The 12,791-nt window shown below is 66.9% G+C and overlaps 1 protein-coding gene across 8 annotated transcripts in view; it reads left to right on the top strand.

The window, feature by feature from the left end:
- GSE1 (Gse1 coiled-coil protein) overlaps positions 1 to 12,791 on the top strand; it is a 390,643-nt gene that overhangs the window by 363,196 nt on the left and 14,656 nt on the right. For 6 of the 8 annotated variants that reach the window (XM_047710210.1, XM_047710208.1, XM_047710212.1 and 3 more), the window contains 5 exons: positions 5,637 to 5,836; positions 10,618 to 10,793; positions 11,180 to 11,380; positions 11,792 to 11,983; positions 12,309 to 12,607. In XM_047710210.1, the coding sequence (XP_047566166.1) occupies positions 5,637 to 5,836; positions 10,618 to 10,793; positions 11,180 to 11,380; positions 11,792 to 11,983; positions 12,309 to 12,607 (1,068 nt within the window). The remainder of the gene's footprint in view (positions 1 to 5,636; positions 5,837 to 10,617; positions 10,794 to 11,179; positions 11,381 to 11,791; positions 11,984 to 12,308; positions 12,608 to 12,791) is intronic. The other 2 variants (XM_047710206.1, XM_047710207.1) reach the window with 1 other exon arrangement.

Genomic DNA, 12,791 nt, shown 5'->3' with positions numbered 1-12,791 from the left:
CTCCAGGTCCAGGGCCCCAAACAGCACGGGCGCCCCTGCCTGGCTTCCTTCCCTCACGCTTCTTGGCTTTCTGCCTCGTCTTGTCGCCGGCTTGGCAGGCGGGTCTGGTTACTGCCAGGCCTCGGGAGCTGCCGGAGCCCGGGTCTTGTCCCCGAGCCCCAGGGAGGCGGGGCGGGTCCCTCCCTTGGCAGAGCGTGCGGGTGGGACTCTGCCCCCCAGCGTCGCCGCCACACGGCTGGCCCGGTGAGGCAGGGCGGTGCTTCCCTGCTGCCCCCCGAAATCTTTTTCTTTCAAAGAAAACAGCCAAACCGAGGAAGGCAGGATCTGGCCTGGCGCGCTCCCCGCGGCATGTCACCCGTGCGCTGGCATTTCCCCATGGGTATCTGTGGCCCCATCTGTCTCCAAGCACAGGTGTGAGTTTGCGGTGGGGGGACCTTCTCTGCTGACCCTGGGCCCTTGGGGTTCTGGAGGCAAGAGCTGGAGGGCCCGGGAGGCTGGAGCTGGAGAAGCCGCGTGTGCCCCCAACGCAGAGATATGGGGGGGAAGGGGGAAGGCTTGGGTGGGCAAGATGGGTCTGACCAGAGCAATGGACCAGGGGGCGATGCCCGGCCCGGGGGCATTTCGCATGGCAGGCTTCCCCTGGCCATGGTGACACAGCACCAACTTGGCCCTGTCGCCTTCCCAGGGCTCCCTCTGCCTCGGTGTTCCTCGCCCCCCACCGCGTTGCCCCCAGCTGTCCGAGCCCATCGTCCTCGCCAGCCCCAGTTCCCCCCGTCGGCCAGTAACAGGGCCCTGGAAACGTGGCTCATAAGAAAGACCGACGCCTTGTCTTTGCTGATTTGGGTTTACGGACTGTCGTGTGTGCGAGATTGGGCCCAGGACCGTGCTGGTGGCTGGCAGCCGTGAGGCAGGGTGAGGACCCCGGCTGGTGGGCAGGTGGGGAGACCCCCGGCCTGGAAGCAGGTGTGCGGGGCCTCTTTCCCAGCCCCTTCTGCCCAGACCCATGGGTCGTCGGAACCATGGCCCTCAGCTGGGCAAGGACTGCCTGTGCCCCCCCCACTCCTACTGTCCCCCCTGTGCCGGGCTACAGGACACCCCTGCCTTCGATGGCATTTGGTCTCTGTCACCTACACACTTAGCTTCCCAAAAGGCTCACGCTGTGGCTGTTCCATTGGGCACGTCCCAGGGAGGCCGACTTTGCGACTGTCCAGGGAGTGGTGTTGGGTGACTGCCAGCCGGCAGGCTTCCTGCGGGCCCCACGGTCCCTCAGCCTCAGCGAGCAGAGCGCGTCGTGCTGTTGACCAGCCTGCTTTCTGGGTGCAAATGGTGTTCGCCTGCCAGGCCTGGGGGAGGAGAGGAGGGGGAGGGCAGGGCACCCCAGGGCTGTGGGGCGCTGGAGGCTGGCCGTCCTCTGGAGTACAGCAGCCTGCCCAGGGTCCTCCCGAGATGGACCTGGGACGGAACAGACTACAGGGGCGAGCAGAGGGCCCTGGCAAGCAGGTGCACATGGGGCCCTCGGGGGGCCCCCGCCCCACCCTGGTTGTGCCGTGGGGCCCGGTGGATGCCTGCCCTGGTGGAAGCCAGGAAAACCCTTGCTGGCACTGGGGCCGGGCCCCTCGTACCCTCCTGCACGAGTCTGTCCCTGGGGTACTGCCCCTTCCAACCCCGCCAGGCTTGGGTGGCCCGGTCCCGGAAGGGGGCCTCCCAGGAAAACATCCTGAGGGTCCCTTTCTAGGGAGACTGTCCCCTCATGTCCTCCCTGTCATCAGTGCTGACAACACTAACCGGGTGCAGGGTGAGGCCCAGAGACCCTGGCCGCTGTGGTGGGCTGGAGGGGTGGGTGGGGGTCCTGCAGCCTGGCACGGAGGTTCCCGCGGCAGCGTCCAGTGGGTGGCAGGTCCTTGTGTTGGTGGCCGACTGCATGTGTGTCAGGGAGAGCGGACGGCGTGGAAGGTTTGCAGTTTGGTTTCCAGGCTCCCCCGCTCCCGTCTCCCGAGTCTGGGGTCTCAGCTGCTAATTACACGTGCCCGGCGGCCTCGGCGCTAACCCTCCAAGGCAGACAGCAGAGGTGACGGCGTGGGACGCCTCCTGTCACCCCACGCCGCCTGTGCCCGTGGACGGGCTCCTGCCGTGTGCCTCCGGTTAATTAGGGCGGTCACAGGAGCGGGGTCGCGGTGGCCGCGTGCTAATTGTGGGTGCGTGGTCAGGGATCGATTACGGGCTCTGGCCGGCCAGTGATGCCGCCCCCACCCCGGGGGATGAGGTTGCTAATTGCCGATGGCCTCCCAGTCCCAGTGCACCTGGGCCCCCAAGCTCCCCCGCCACCTGGCCTGGTGATTAGAAATGAGGTTAATCTGGAAAGGCGAGTTAACGGCGTGAGGCGGGGCCCCTTGGGGGGCCTGGTGCTGTCAGCTGCTCCGGCTTGCGAGGCCCCCCAGGGCTGTTGCACTGCAGGGCTCCGAGCTGTGTGGGCCGCCCGGTCCATCTGCCCAGTGTCTAGAGGCCGCGGGCCTGCTTGGCCTTTGACCCCAGCTTTTCCTCCAGGCTCTTGGTGGCCTCTGCCTTGACCCTGAGTGCTCTTGGCCTGTGTGCGCTTCCTTCCTTCCTGTTCTGGCTCCAGAACACACATACAGTCCTCTCCGCCCCCATGGGCAGGGGGCCTCCCAGGGTGTGGGCCTGGCGGCCCAGCATGGGGCTAAGTGGGAGATAAGCTGTGAGTGCAGGAGACACAGCAGCCCTCACAGAGCCGGGTGGCAGGGGGTGGGGATCACACGAAACGAAATGCGTCTCACATACCTCGGAGGGCTGCCGGCCGTAGAAAGGAAGGGGAGTCCTGACGCCCAGGACCACACGGACGTGCCATAAAAACCAACTGAGTGAGCAGCTGCTGGTGCTGAAGGTCACGTCCGGTGGGATCGTTTAGGGCAACATCTGTGGACTGAGGGCTGGGGTACGGCCTCCTTTTCGGGGTGATGGCCACTCCTCCATGAATTTGCCGGGGCCAGTGAGTTGCCCTCTCGCGGTGGGGCATTTTGTCATGCAGGGATCGCCTCCGCGAAGCCACTGCCACCCAGAAAGGAGGGCCGCAGAGTTTCTGTAGAAATGCTCTTTTAGGAAAAAGATCCCTTACCTGGTGTGTTATTGTGTTTTGTGTTTCTTTTTTTTTTTTTCCAAAAAGGCAAAGTGGAACTTTTATCAAAATCCAGATAATCTGCAGGATGGCGCAGGGATCGTTGGCATGCAGGGGGCAGGCTCTCAGTGATCAGGAGACGGCCCCCGCTGTCACGCAGCCCCTGGTGGGTGGGACGGGCGGCATTCCGACCAGTCTGCCTCCTCCTCCTGTCTTTGCCCCTCGGTGCTGGTGTGACCCGCCCCCCCCCCCCCCCCCCCCCCCCGCAGGGAGCGCTGCAGCTTGGGAACCCGCTCTGGGTGGTCTCTGCTGCCGGCAGCCCCCTTGCTGGCTGCCCTGTCTCTGGTGGGCGTTGGCCCCGTGTTGCTGGGTGCGTTCGCTGCACCAGGGCTTCGGGCCTGGAGAAGGTGCCACCGGTTTGCAGAGTTGCACAGACCTGGGCGAGGGTACAGGACTCAACACCCTGTGCTGTGTCAGCCAGTCAGTGCGGGCACAGTCCCCCAGCCCCCAAGGGCCATGCTGGAACCTCAGGGAGGTCATTTTCCAGGGGAGGTCAGGTCTGCTCACGGACTGGCTGGATCCGCCTGTGACAGCCCCCCACCCCTGCCCCAGCCGCAGGGGACCACAAACCGGCTTTGGGTGCGGAATGGCATCGTCACCAGCTTGGCCACATGTAGCTTGTCTCAGGGCTGTTGGTCCTCCCCTGGCAGTAATGATCTCTGACCAGGAGCTTCAGACCGCACCTAAGCTAGCGGGCAGCTAGCCACAGACGTGGGGCGGCAGAATTCTTGGGGTGGTGGCCGTTCTTCTAACCTGGGGACTTGGGGGCACAGCAGCCCTTGAGCAGTTCCCTGAGGGACACCCCTTCCTCCTTGATATTGTTGATACTAAGAGCAGAACACGCTGCTGGGTTGCTCCGGGGTTTCTCCTGTGGGGTTGGGACTGGGTGTCTCCATGGGGCTGCCTTGTGCAGTTGTACACGCGGTGGACAAGCCTAGGGAGTCCTGTTGAAGAGTCCTGGACAAGAGGGCCTCGCCCAGGTCAAGTCTCTGTCCATGTCCCTGGGCCTCCACGTGCAGCCACTTTGCTTCCCGGCGACACTGCTGAGCCACGCTTGGCTGGTCAGGGCCCTGGGGCAGGAAGGATGGGGGCCCGCACTGACGACGCCTTGGCCGCCGGGGTGAGGGGCTATCGGTGCCCCCTTGCACACACAGGATCCACCCGGTGGCGTGAGTGTGGCCCCTGGAGGTGGTGTGGAGGCACGGTGAGGGTCCCTCGGCCCCAGGGAGCAAAATCCGGGGCCGTGCCTGCACGTCGGTGGGCTTCTCCTCCCGTGGGGGTTGTCTTTGCTGACCCTGCTTCCTTTTCCCTGCCCACGGGGGGGCTGTGGCTGACAGAAGGTGCCTGTAGGGACCTTTCAGAAGGGGCAGGTTTGCCCTTCAACGGGGCATCTCCAAGCCACTGCTTGTCATCCAGCTTGGCCGGAGCCCCTGGACCTCCCCATCCCCCCCCCCCCCCCCGTGACTAACCAAGCATGTGTTCCTCGCCCGCGACCGTAACTGCTCTCATGCTTCCAGTTGAAGTGGGGTCCCCCGGGGTCCGCGCCTGTCTGGGACGGCGGATTGGGCTGCTTGAGCCGATGTCTGCGGACCCACCACGGTGTGGTCACGGAGGGGGTCTCCTTCCCCCCCACCCGGAGTGCGGGGTGGGCGGGTGGGTGTGTGCTGTGGACTTAGCCAGGCCCGGGCAGGGCTCTGGAGGACCTGGACAGTGCCGGATGCCCGCCGGGGGCCCGGACCTGGGGAGCCCAGTGTGCCTGCCTTGTTCACGCCGTGCCCGTCGCAGGGGCAGCAGCCACTGACCCGAGCAGCTGGCTGGCTTGGCTGCGCTCAGGAGCCCCAGAGCCCTTCCCTCCCTGCCCCAGGCCCTGCGCACCCGCCTCCAGGGGGGCAGACAGCAGGTGGGAGTGAGGCTGGGCTCTGGGTCTTTATGGGGCCACGGAAGTGAGCCAGGTAGTGGTGATGGTTGTACGACTCCGAATGTGCTGGAAACCAGCGACCTTTATGGTTTCAGTGATGACTTAAAGCTGGGTTTTTAAAACTTAAATCGATCACAGTTAACACCTAAGGAAAAAGATGAGTCTCCTGTGGCCACTGCTCCTGGTCCCTGCCCTGCCAGGCCCTCCCGTGACCCCTCCGTCCGCAAGCACACAGGGGTCAGGGCCCTGTTTGGAGCCCGGGGCTCAGGTCTCCATCAACGTGGGGAGGGGTCACCCTTCCTGCCCGTCCTGCTCACACTCCCAGCTCCTCTCACCCTCACATCAGGGTTCAGGGCTCCGGTGAGCGGCGCTGGGACCCCGCACCTTGTGCCCCTGCTGGTCCCTGGAGGCCAGGGGGCCAGGGAAGCCAGAGACGGGGTGCGGCCCTCGCCCGGTTGGCTGGGCTCAGCCAGAGCCCTCGTGGGTGTGACCCCCGTTCACGCTGCTCTGCCCTTCCTTCTCCCGCAGGGTCTTCACTGAGCAGCGAGTCGTCCCCCGTGTCCTCGCCGGCCACCAACCACAGCTCCCCGGCCAGCACGCCGAAGCGCGTGCCCATGGGCCCCATCATCGTCCCCCCTGGGGGCCACAGTGTGCCCAGCACGCCCCCCGTGGTGACGATCGCCCCCACCAAGACCGTCAACGGCGTGTGGAGGAGCGAGAGCCGGCAGGTGAGCGCGGGGCGCGCGGGTGTGTGCGGGAAGCGCGACGCTCGCCTGGAGGGTCCGTGTGTTGGGAGAAAACGAGCCGGTGCCGGTCGGGCGGCCACAGCCAAGCGCTGGGCCAGGGCTCGCTCCCACGGCACACTTATTCTTTGGGAGTCTGAGGCCTCTCCTGGGCGTGTAGACCGCCTTCTCCCTCTGTCCTCACCGGGCGCTCCCTCTGTGCACGTCTGTGTTCTCATTTTTCTTGATGACCCGGGCCACGTTGGATCACGGCCGACCTCCGTGACCCTTTGAAAGCCCTCCCAGCACGCTCCCGCTCTGAGGCGCTGGGGGTCCGCACCCCGACGTGAGAACTGGCGGTGGGGTTGTGGTTCCCTGCATAGCCCCCTGGGAAGCACGTCCTGGCCCTTGGGGAGCGGTAGCTGCTGGGATCGCCGCCCCAGTCAGGACCCGAGCAGGGAAGGCACTTCCGGCTTCCGTCGTAGCTTCCAGAGCCGCCCCCTGGTACCTGGGGCTCCCCTGTGCGGCAGCCTGCCCTGCAGAAGGCCCTGGGAGCGGTTCTTCAGCCCTGCCCCGGCTGCATGCCCCCCTCCCACCTCCACCCCTCCAGCAGCTCCCCGGGAATCCCAGTAGCGGGGTCAGGAGGCTGGGAACACTGGGCTTCCCTCCTGGGTTTTCCTACCAAGCTCCAGGCCGGGCATGGGGGGTGCAGTACCGGGAAATACCAATGAAACCACAAGAACGATGGAAGCGGAGAGGCAGGTGGGCACAAAGGCTGTCCCCAGCCCCACCATGCACACACCCCCATCCTCTTGGTGGGTCTCTCTCTTCTTTCTCGGCCCTGGGGGACGGGGGTAGCCAGCCTCTGTCCACAGAGAGGGTGGTCGTCAGGCAGGCCCTGGCCCCAGGTGAGGATCCACAAGGAACCCACCCAGGATCCCTGAATTCCTAGAAACAGCTGTGGGCTGGGGCCCTCCTGGGTGTGGCCGTGCGCGTCTCAAGCTGCCGTCTGGGCCCTTGGCTTTGGTCGTTGTGCTCTGTGTGCAGTTTGAGGCCGGGAGAGCCCAGGTGGGGCCTGGTGGCCGGACTCCAGCCACAGAGGGGTTTGCAGACCCCGGAGCTGGCCCTGGGTTGAGGGAGGATGAAGGGTCTTCCCCGGGGATTTTGCCTTGGTAGGGGTGCGCTGCGTCTTGCTGTCAGCCACCTGGCGATCCGTCTTGACCTTAGGGCTCCCAGGGTGGGGGGAGGGAGGTGGTTCCTGGGTCCTGCCTGCCTGTCCCAGGCTCAGCACTGGCTGCTATGACAGCTGCAGGGGCCCGTCCCCTTTGCCCAGCCCCAGAGCGGCTCCCTTCCCCCTTGATCGGCCCGACCAGGGTGCCTCCCACGTATCGCCCTCCTCGCTCGCCCGCGCCCGCGCGGCGGGACTCCTCCCAGGGTCTCCTCCGAGGGTCCTGCCTGCCTCCGAAGCATTTAGTACCCCCCCCCCCCCCGAGGACAGGGCGTGATCGATCTGCTCCCGTGTACCACCGCGGCGGTGACTGAAACACTCGCCTGCCAGGGAGGGCGTCGGGCAGGGAACTGGATTAGCAGATGATGTATGGCTCATCAGCGCGGCACAAAGGCTCAGTGGAGAATGTAATCCTTCTGGGCAGCGGAGCTGGCAAGAGGCGTGAAGGCGGGGAGGGGATGGGTCCCTCGCTCCCCCGCCAGGTGGGGACTCGTAGGGGTGGGGCTCTGGGCCTGGCCATCCCCCAGTTGCCAGGGTCCTGTTTCCCAGGTCGGGAGCGGGGGGCCACAGACGACAGCAGAGATGGAAAATGGTTTATTTTCAAGCTAACAAGGCTTGTCCTGCCCGCCTGACCGGAACTCCCTCTCCAGGCACCAGAGAATGAAGGATTCTCGTCCCTCCCCTCCCCGCCTCGTCCTGCGTCGTCTGTACCGCAGTCTGTACCGCTGGGCCTGCGGCCTGCAGCCGCCGCTGCTCAGGAGGGGAAGCCGCCCCCAGATGCTCCTTGACGCGCAGCTCTCTGCCAGGACGGCGGGAGCCTGTCGCACTCTTGGGGGGCCCCGGGGTGACCGAGCCAGTCCGGGCAGCCTCTGTGCACCCCCAGAGGGTGACCTCGTGCCCAGGGGCCTGCCACGAGCCTGGCAGGCCTCCAGCCAGACGGAAGGCGCATGGGTCCGGCCCATTGAACCCCCCCCACCCCTCGGCCCCCGCCGGTCCGCCTGCCCCTCCCCCAGGTCCTGCCGCACCGTGTTTTTCCTCTGCTGGCGGCAAAGTGCCATCTGGCCCAGCCACCTTCAAGCTGGGCTTTGTCCCACTGAGGGGAGAAGGGGCTTCTCAGGACGGTGCCCTTGGGGGCCTCCTACGTGCCAGTGGCTGCCCTGGGGTCTTGGCCTTGCACGGGGATTCTGTACCTGGAGCGCATGCGACCAGGCCGGGACCTGGTGTGCCATGGGCTGCCTGGGTGGAGCTCCTCCCCAGATGGGGTCCTCGGGGCAAGGACTCCGACCCGGGGTTCAGCCACCCTGGGTTCATGGTCTCCTTGGCTACTGTCCCTGTCCAGCGGTGCACCCTGTTGCGTCCATCCCAGGCCACAGCCACGGGGCCTTCTCCATCCCACGGTGGACCCTGTGGGGAGCAGGGCGCTGCCGCCAGGTGGCGTGGGGCCCGCATGCCAGCTGATAGGCCCGTGGGAAGACCCAGCAAGCCCCGGCCTGCACACAGCCCCTAAGGCGCTCGCGTGGGCTGGCCACGTGCTGGTTCTCCGCCTGCTTCCCCTTGCTGTGCGTGTCTGTCCCTGTCACACCAGGAGCTGGGGCTGTGACTGGCCCCCTTGACAGATGGAGAAACTGAGGCACGAGGCAGCAGTGGGTCTCCTCTAGGGTCTCCAGGACCGGATAGGAGCTCGCCCTGCTGTCCACACAGGCATCTGCGGGACCCGAGGCCAGGCATGGGCCCTTGTATAGAACCCTCTGGAACAGTGATGTGAGAGTCCTGGGCGGCTTGCTCTGACCCAGGCAGGCTGTTGGTGCACGTGCGTGTGCCCCCTGACGCCTGCCCCGCGAACGCCCCTTCAGGGAAGGACAAGCCAGAGCTCGTGAACCTGCGAGGACCCCGCCGTGAGCAGCAGGGCCGTGCCAGGCTGCAGGCGGGAGCAGATGTGGCCGCTCATTAAAAATTCCAATCAGCGGCCTGTCTCCTTCAGTTAATTATCACGGATGTGTCTCCTGGAAGGCGGGGGAGGACGCGGCGGTGGCACCGGCCAGGACCTCCTCAGCTGCCCCCACGGCCCACCCCGCCTGGTCCACGGGCCTGTGGCTGCTGCTGGGGTAGTGGGGGGGTCAGGGGTGCGGCCACAGCAGCTCTGCTGTCCCCCCTTCCTCCCAGCCTTGCCGGGCGGCCTTGGACCCGGCAGAGCCTGGAACGCGGGGTGGCGAGTAGGGAGCAGGGTGTCTCCTCCGGGGACCGGGCTCGGCCGCCACATGTCCGCTGTTCCTCAGCCTGGGCCTCCCTGAGGAGACCGTCTAAGGGTCGTGGTCCCCCCTTGTCTTCAAGGGGTGCTTGGTGTGACATGGTGGGAACACCGTGGACTCAGGGTGGACAGGCCGGGTTTGAGCCCCCGAGTGCCCCCTGCTTTCCTGCGGCCCCGGTTTGCTCTCCGCCCCTTGGGGGAGGGGCAGGGGCGGGGGGGGGGGCGCGGTCCAGCCAGGAGAAGGAAGGGCCTGGTCGAGGAGCTGCTGGGGCCCGGGGGACCCCGTAGCCATGGCCTCAGAACCCCCGTGGCTGAGGTCAGGCCTGGGCTGGTAGTGACCTCGGTTGGGCTGGGCAGGGCTGTCTCGATGGTGGAGGCTCCTCCCCTGCCCCCAGCTGCTCCAGAATCCAGAAGATTCTGAATAGACGTCAGGAGCCCCCGACTGCCGTGGATGTCCTCTGAGGCTGGCTGCTCGGCTCCCTTCAGCCGCGGGCACGACAAGAGCAGTCCCGATTGTGGGTGTGCGCTCCCTCCTGTGGTCCCTCCGCGTGGCCACACATGGCAGGCTCTGCCCTTGGGCGGGGCTCCTCTTCTCCCCCATCCCGCCTTGAGCAAGCCCCTCCTCCGGTTTCCCAGGGTCTGCCTCCCCGCTGGACCCCAGCCCACCAACCGTGTGTGCAAAGGTGGCCCCAGACGGGTCCGGCCAGTCAGGGTCCCACAGCTGCCTGCTGTGGCCGGTGCCAGGACCACCCCTGGGGGTTGGCAGCGGGCTGAGACCAGCGCATTCTGCCCGGGGGCCGTGCCAGCTTCTCGGCTGCAACTCTCCAGGCGCCAGGGGGCCGAGGTGTCTGTGATGTGCGCTGGCAGCTGTCAGCACAGCTGCCACTTCGGCCCCTGGGGGTAGCCTGTGCCTGCTCGGTGATCCGTGGACGGTGGGGGGCCGGCTGGCTTCGCTGCTCCCTGCTGCAGAGTGGAACTCACTTCCTGCGCTTGCTGCCACAACACCGACCTCCCCGCGCTGGTGACCCCGTGGGAAGGGCGAGGGGGTCCCCACTCCGTTCCGCGTCTGCTCACGGGCACTTGCTTTCATGGCCCCTGCAACGAGATGGGTTTCCACGCAGCCCTCCTGCCACGAGAACCCGTGTCCTCCCGGGTGTGGGGGGACTGCCTCCCACATGCCCCACGGGGATGGGGTGGAAACCTGTTAGGAAAGTGCATCTTAGACCACGCCCCAAAACATGAGCCTCCCTGGGTCTGGAGGAGGACCCTGCCCTGCACCCTGGGCCTGACCCGGTGCTCTCTGTCCCCCAGCAGGACACCGGCTCTCGGGGCAGCAGCAGTGGGCGGGAGCGCCTCATCGTGGAGCCCCCGCTGCCCCAGGAGAAGGCAGGGGGCCCAGCCATCCCCTCACACCTGCTGAGCACCCCTTACCCTTTTGGCATCTCCCCCAGCTCTGTGGTGCAGGACTCACGCTTCCCACCGCTCAAGTAAGTCTGCAGGTCAGGAGTGGGGGTGCGTGTACCAGGGGGTCCGGATCCCGGAGGCTGCACTAGCCGAGGCCGGGAGCCCCAGACGGTGGCGGAGCCCCAGGCCCACGGTCCCGGCTGTGCCTGCTGTCCACGTCCACACTGAGGTGCTGGGTGGCTCTCCCCACTGCCTAAGCCCCTGGTCGGGGCTCTTGGGAGCCAGGGGTGCCTCCGGGCTGTGGGGGCCCTGAGGAGCCATCGCGGCCCACCTCTTGTTTCTGCAAGTCACCTGTCCCCAGAGCCCCTCCATGCTGGCGGGGGCGTGCGGGAGGACTGGCCCGTTGCCTGCCCAGTGCAGGAGCTCTGCTCACCGCAGTCCTTCCCGCGTCCGTCCGTCCCCACCACAGCCTGCAGCGGCCTGTGCACCACGTGGTGCCCCCCAGCACCGTGACCGAAGACTACCTGAGGAGCTTCCGGCCCTACCACACCACTGAGGACCTGCGCATGTCCTCCCTGCCTCCACTTGGCCTGGACCCTGCTGCCGCCGCCGCCGCCTACTACCACCCCAGCTACCTGGCCCCGCACCCGTTCCCCCACCCGGCCTTCAGGTGAGGCCCCACTGAGTCAGCCTGGCTTTCTGGGGCCAGGCTCCGTGCCTCGAGCAGCCCCCGGCCTTCCAAGTTAGCCGCTGGGGGTTCACCCCTGGCGGGAGCCCCATGCCCCACTCCCACAGCGGCCATCTGTTCGGCTGTGTCACTGGGAAGCCCCAGGGGAAGCGTGTCCCCATCTCTGCCCTGTGCAGGGGCCCTGCCAGTCCTGGCCCGATGCGTCTGTGGACCATGGGCTGCTGCTCCCGGGGCGCCTGCGGTCAAGCCTGAAAGCGTCCTGGCTGGATTTGGGGGCTGGCCATGGCGTGGCCTCTGTCGCAGGCCCTTGGTGGCGGCGTGGCGCCTTCGGAGGGGCCTGGCCATTGTGTTCTTTCACTTTGGGTCTCACTGGGCCCGATCTTCTCCGCACAGGATGGATGACTCGTACTGCTTGTCAGCCCTACGGTCCCCCTTCTACCCCATCCCCACCCCCGGCTCCCTGCCCCCGCTGCACCCGTCGGCCATGCACCTCCACCTCTCGGGGGTCCGCTATCCCCCTGAGCTCTCCCACTCGTCCTTGGCTGCGCTGCACTCGGAGCGGATGTCCAGCCTCAGCGCCGAGAGGTAAGCCGCGTCCTGGGCCTGGGCGTCCCTGCTCACGGGGTGCGGCGCGGGGCCAGGCTGGCCCCCGGGGCCTCTGTCTGCTCACCCGGGAGGTGGGGCACGGCTGGTGCCCAGCAGCTCCATGGTCCGTCGCCGGCCTCCTGTTGCGAGCGTGCGGGTGAGGCTCAGGGAGCAGGTGTGCGGCTTTCGGTCCGGGGGATTTGGAGTCTCTCAGTGACTTAGTCCACGTGGAGGCCTGCGTGTCTGCTGTCGCGGTGCCAGTGACGGTGCTGGTCCCCCAGCAGCAGCACGGCGGCCGTCACCGCCTCCTTCCCCTCACCCGCAGGCTCCAGCTGGATGAGGAGCTGAGGCGCGAGCGGGAGCGGGAGGCGGATCGCGAGCGGGAGAAGGAGCGCGAGCGGGAGCGGGAGAAGGAGCGCGAGCGGGAGAAGGAGCTGGAGCGCGAGCGGGAGAAGGAGCGGGAGCTGGAGCGCCAGCGGGAGCAGCGGGCCCGTGAGAAGGAGCTGCTGGCGGCCAAGGCGCTGGAGCCGGCCTTCCTGCCCGTGGCTGAGCTGCACGGGCTGCGGGGTCACGCCGGCGAGGAGCGCGGCAAGCCCTCGGAGCAGCTGACCCCGACGCGCCCAGGTACCGCGGGGCCCGGGCGTCCACGGCCGGGAGTGGGGACGGTGGGTCCGCCAAGGCCGCTGCGCATGATGGCCAAGGGCAGTGGGCGTTTTAGGAGGGGAGGGAAGAATTTTGAGTGTTTTTTTCCCTTTGCCTTAAACATACCTCACTTCACCGTGAGCGCATCGCAGTCAGGCTTAGCGCC

Source organism: Lutra lutra, chromosome 17 (assembly GCF_902655055.1).
Source record: "Lutra lutra chromosome 17, mLutLut1.2, whole genome shotgun sequence".
Classification (NCBI taxonomy): Eukaryota; Metazoa; Chordata; class Mammalia; order Carnivora; family Mustelidae; genus Lutra; species Lutra lutra.
The sequence above is the reverse complement of the archived record's forward strand: the minus strand, read 5'-3'. Positions and strand labels throughout refer to the sequence as shown.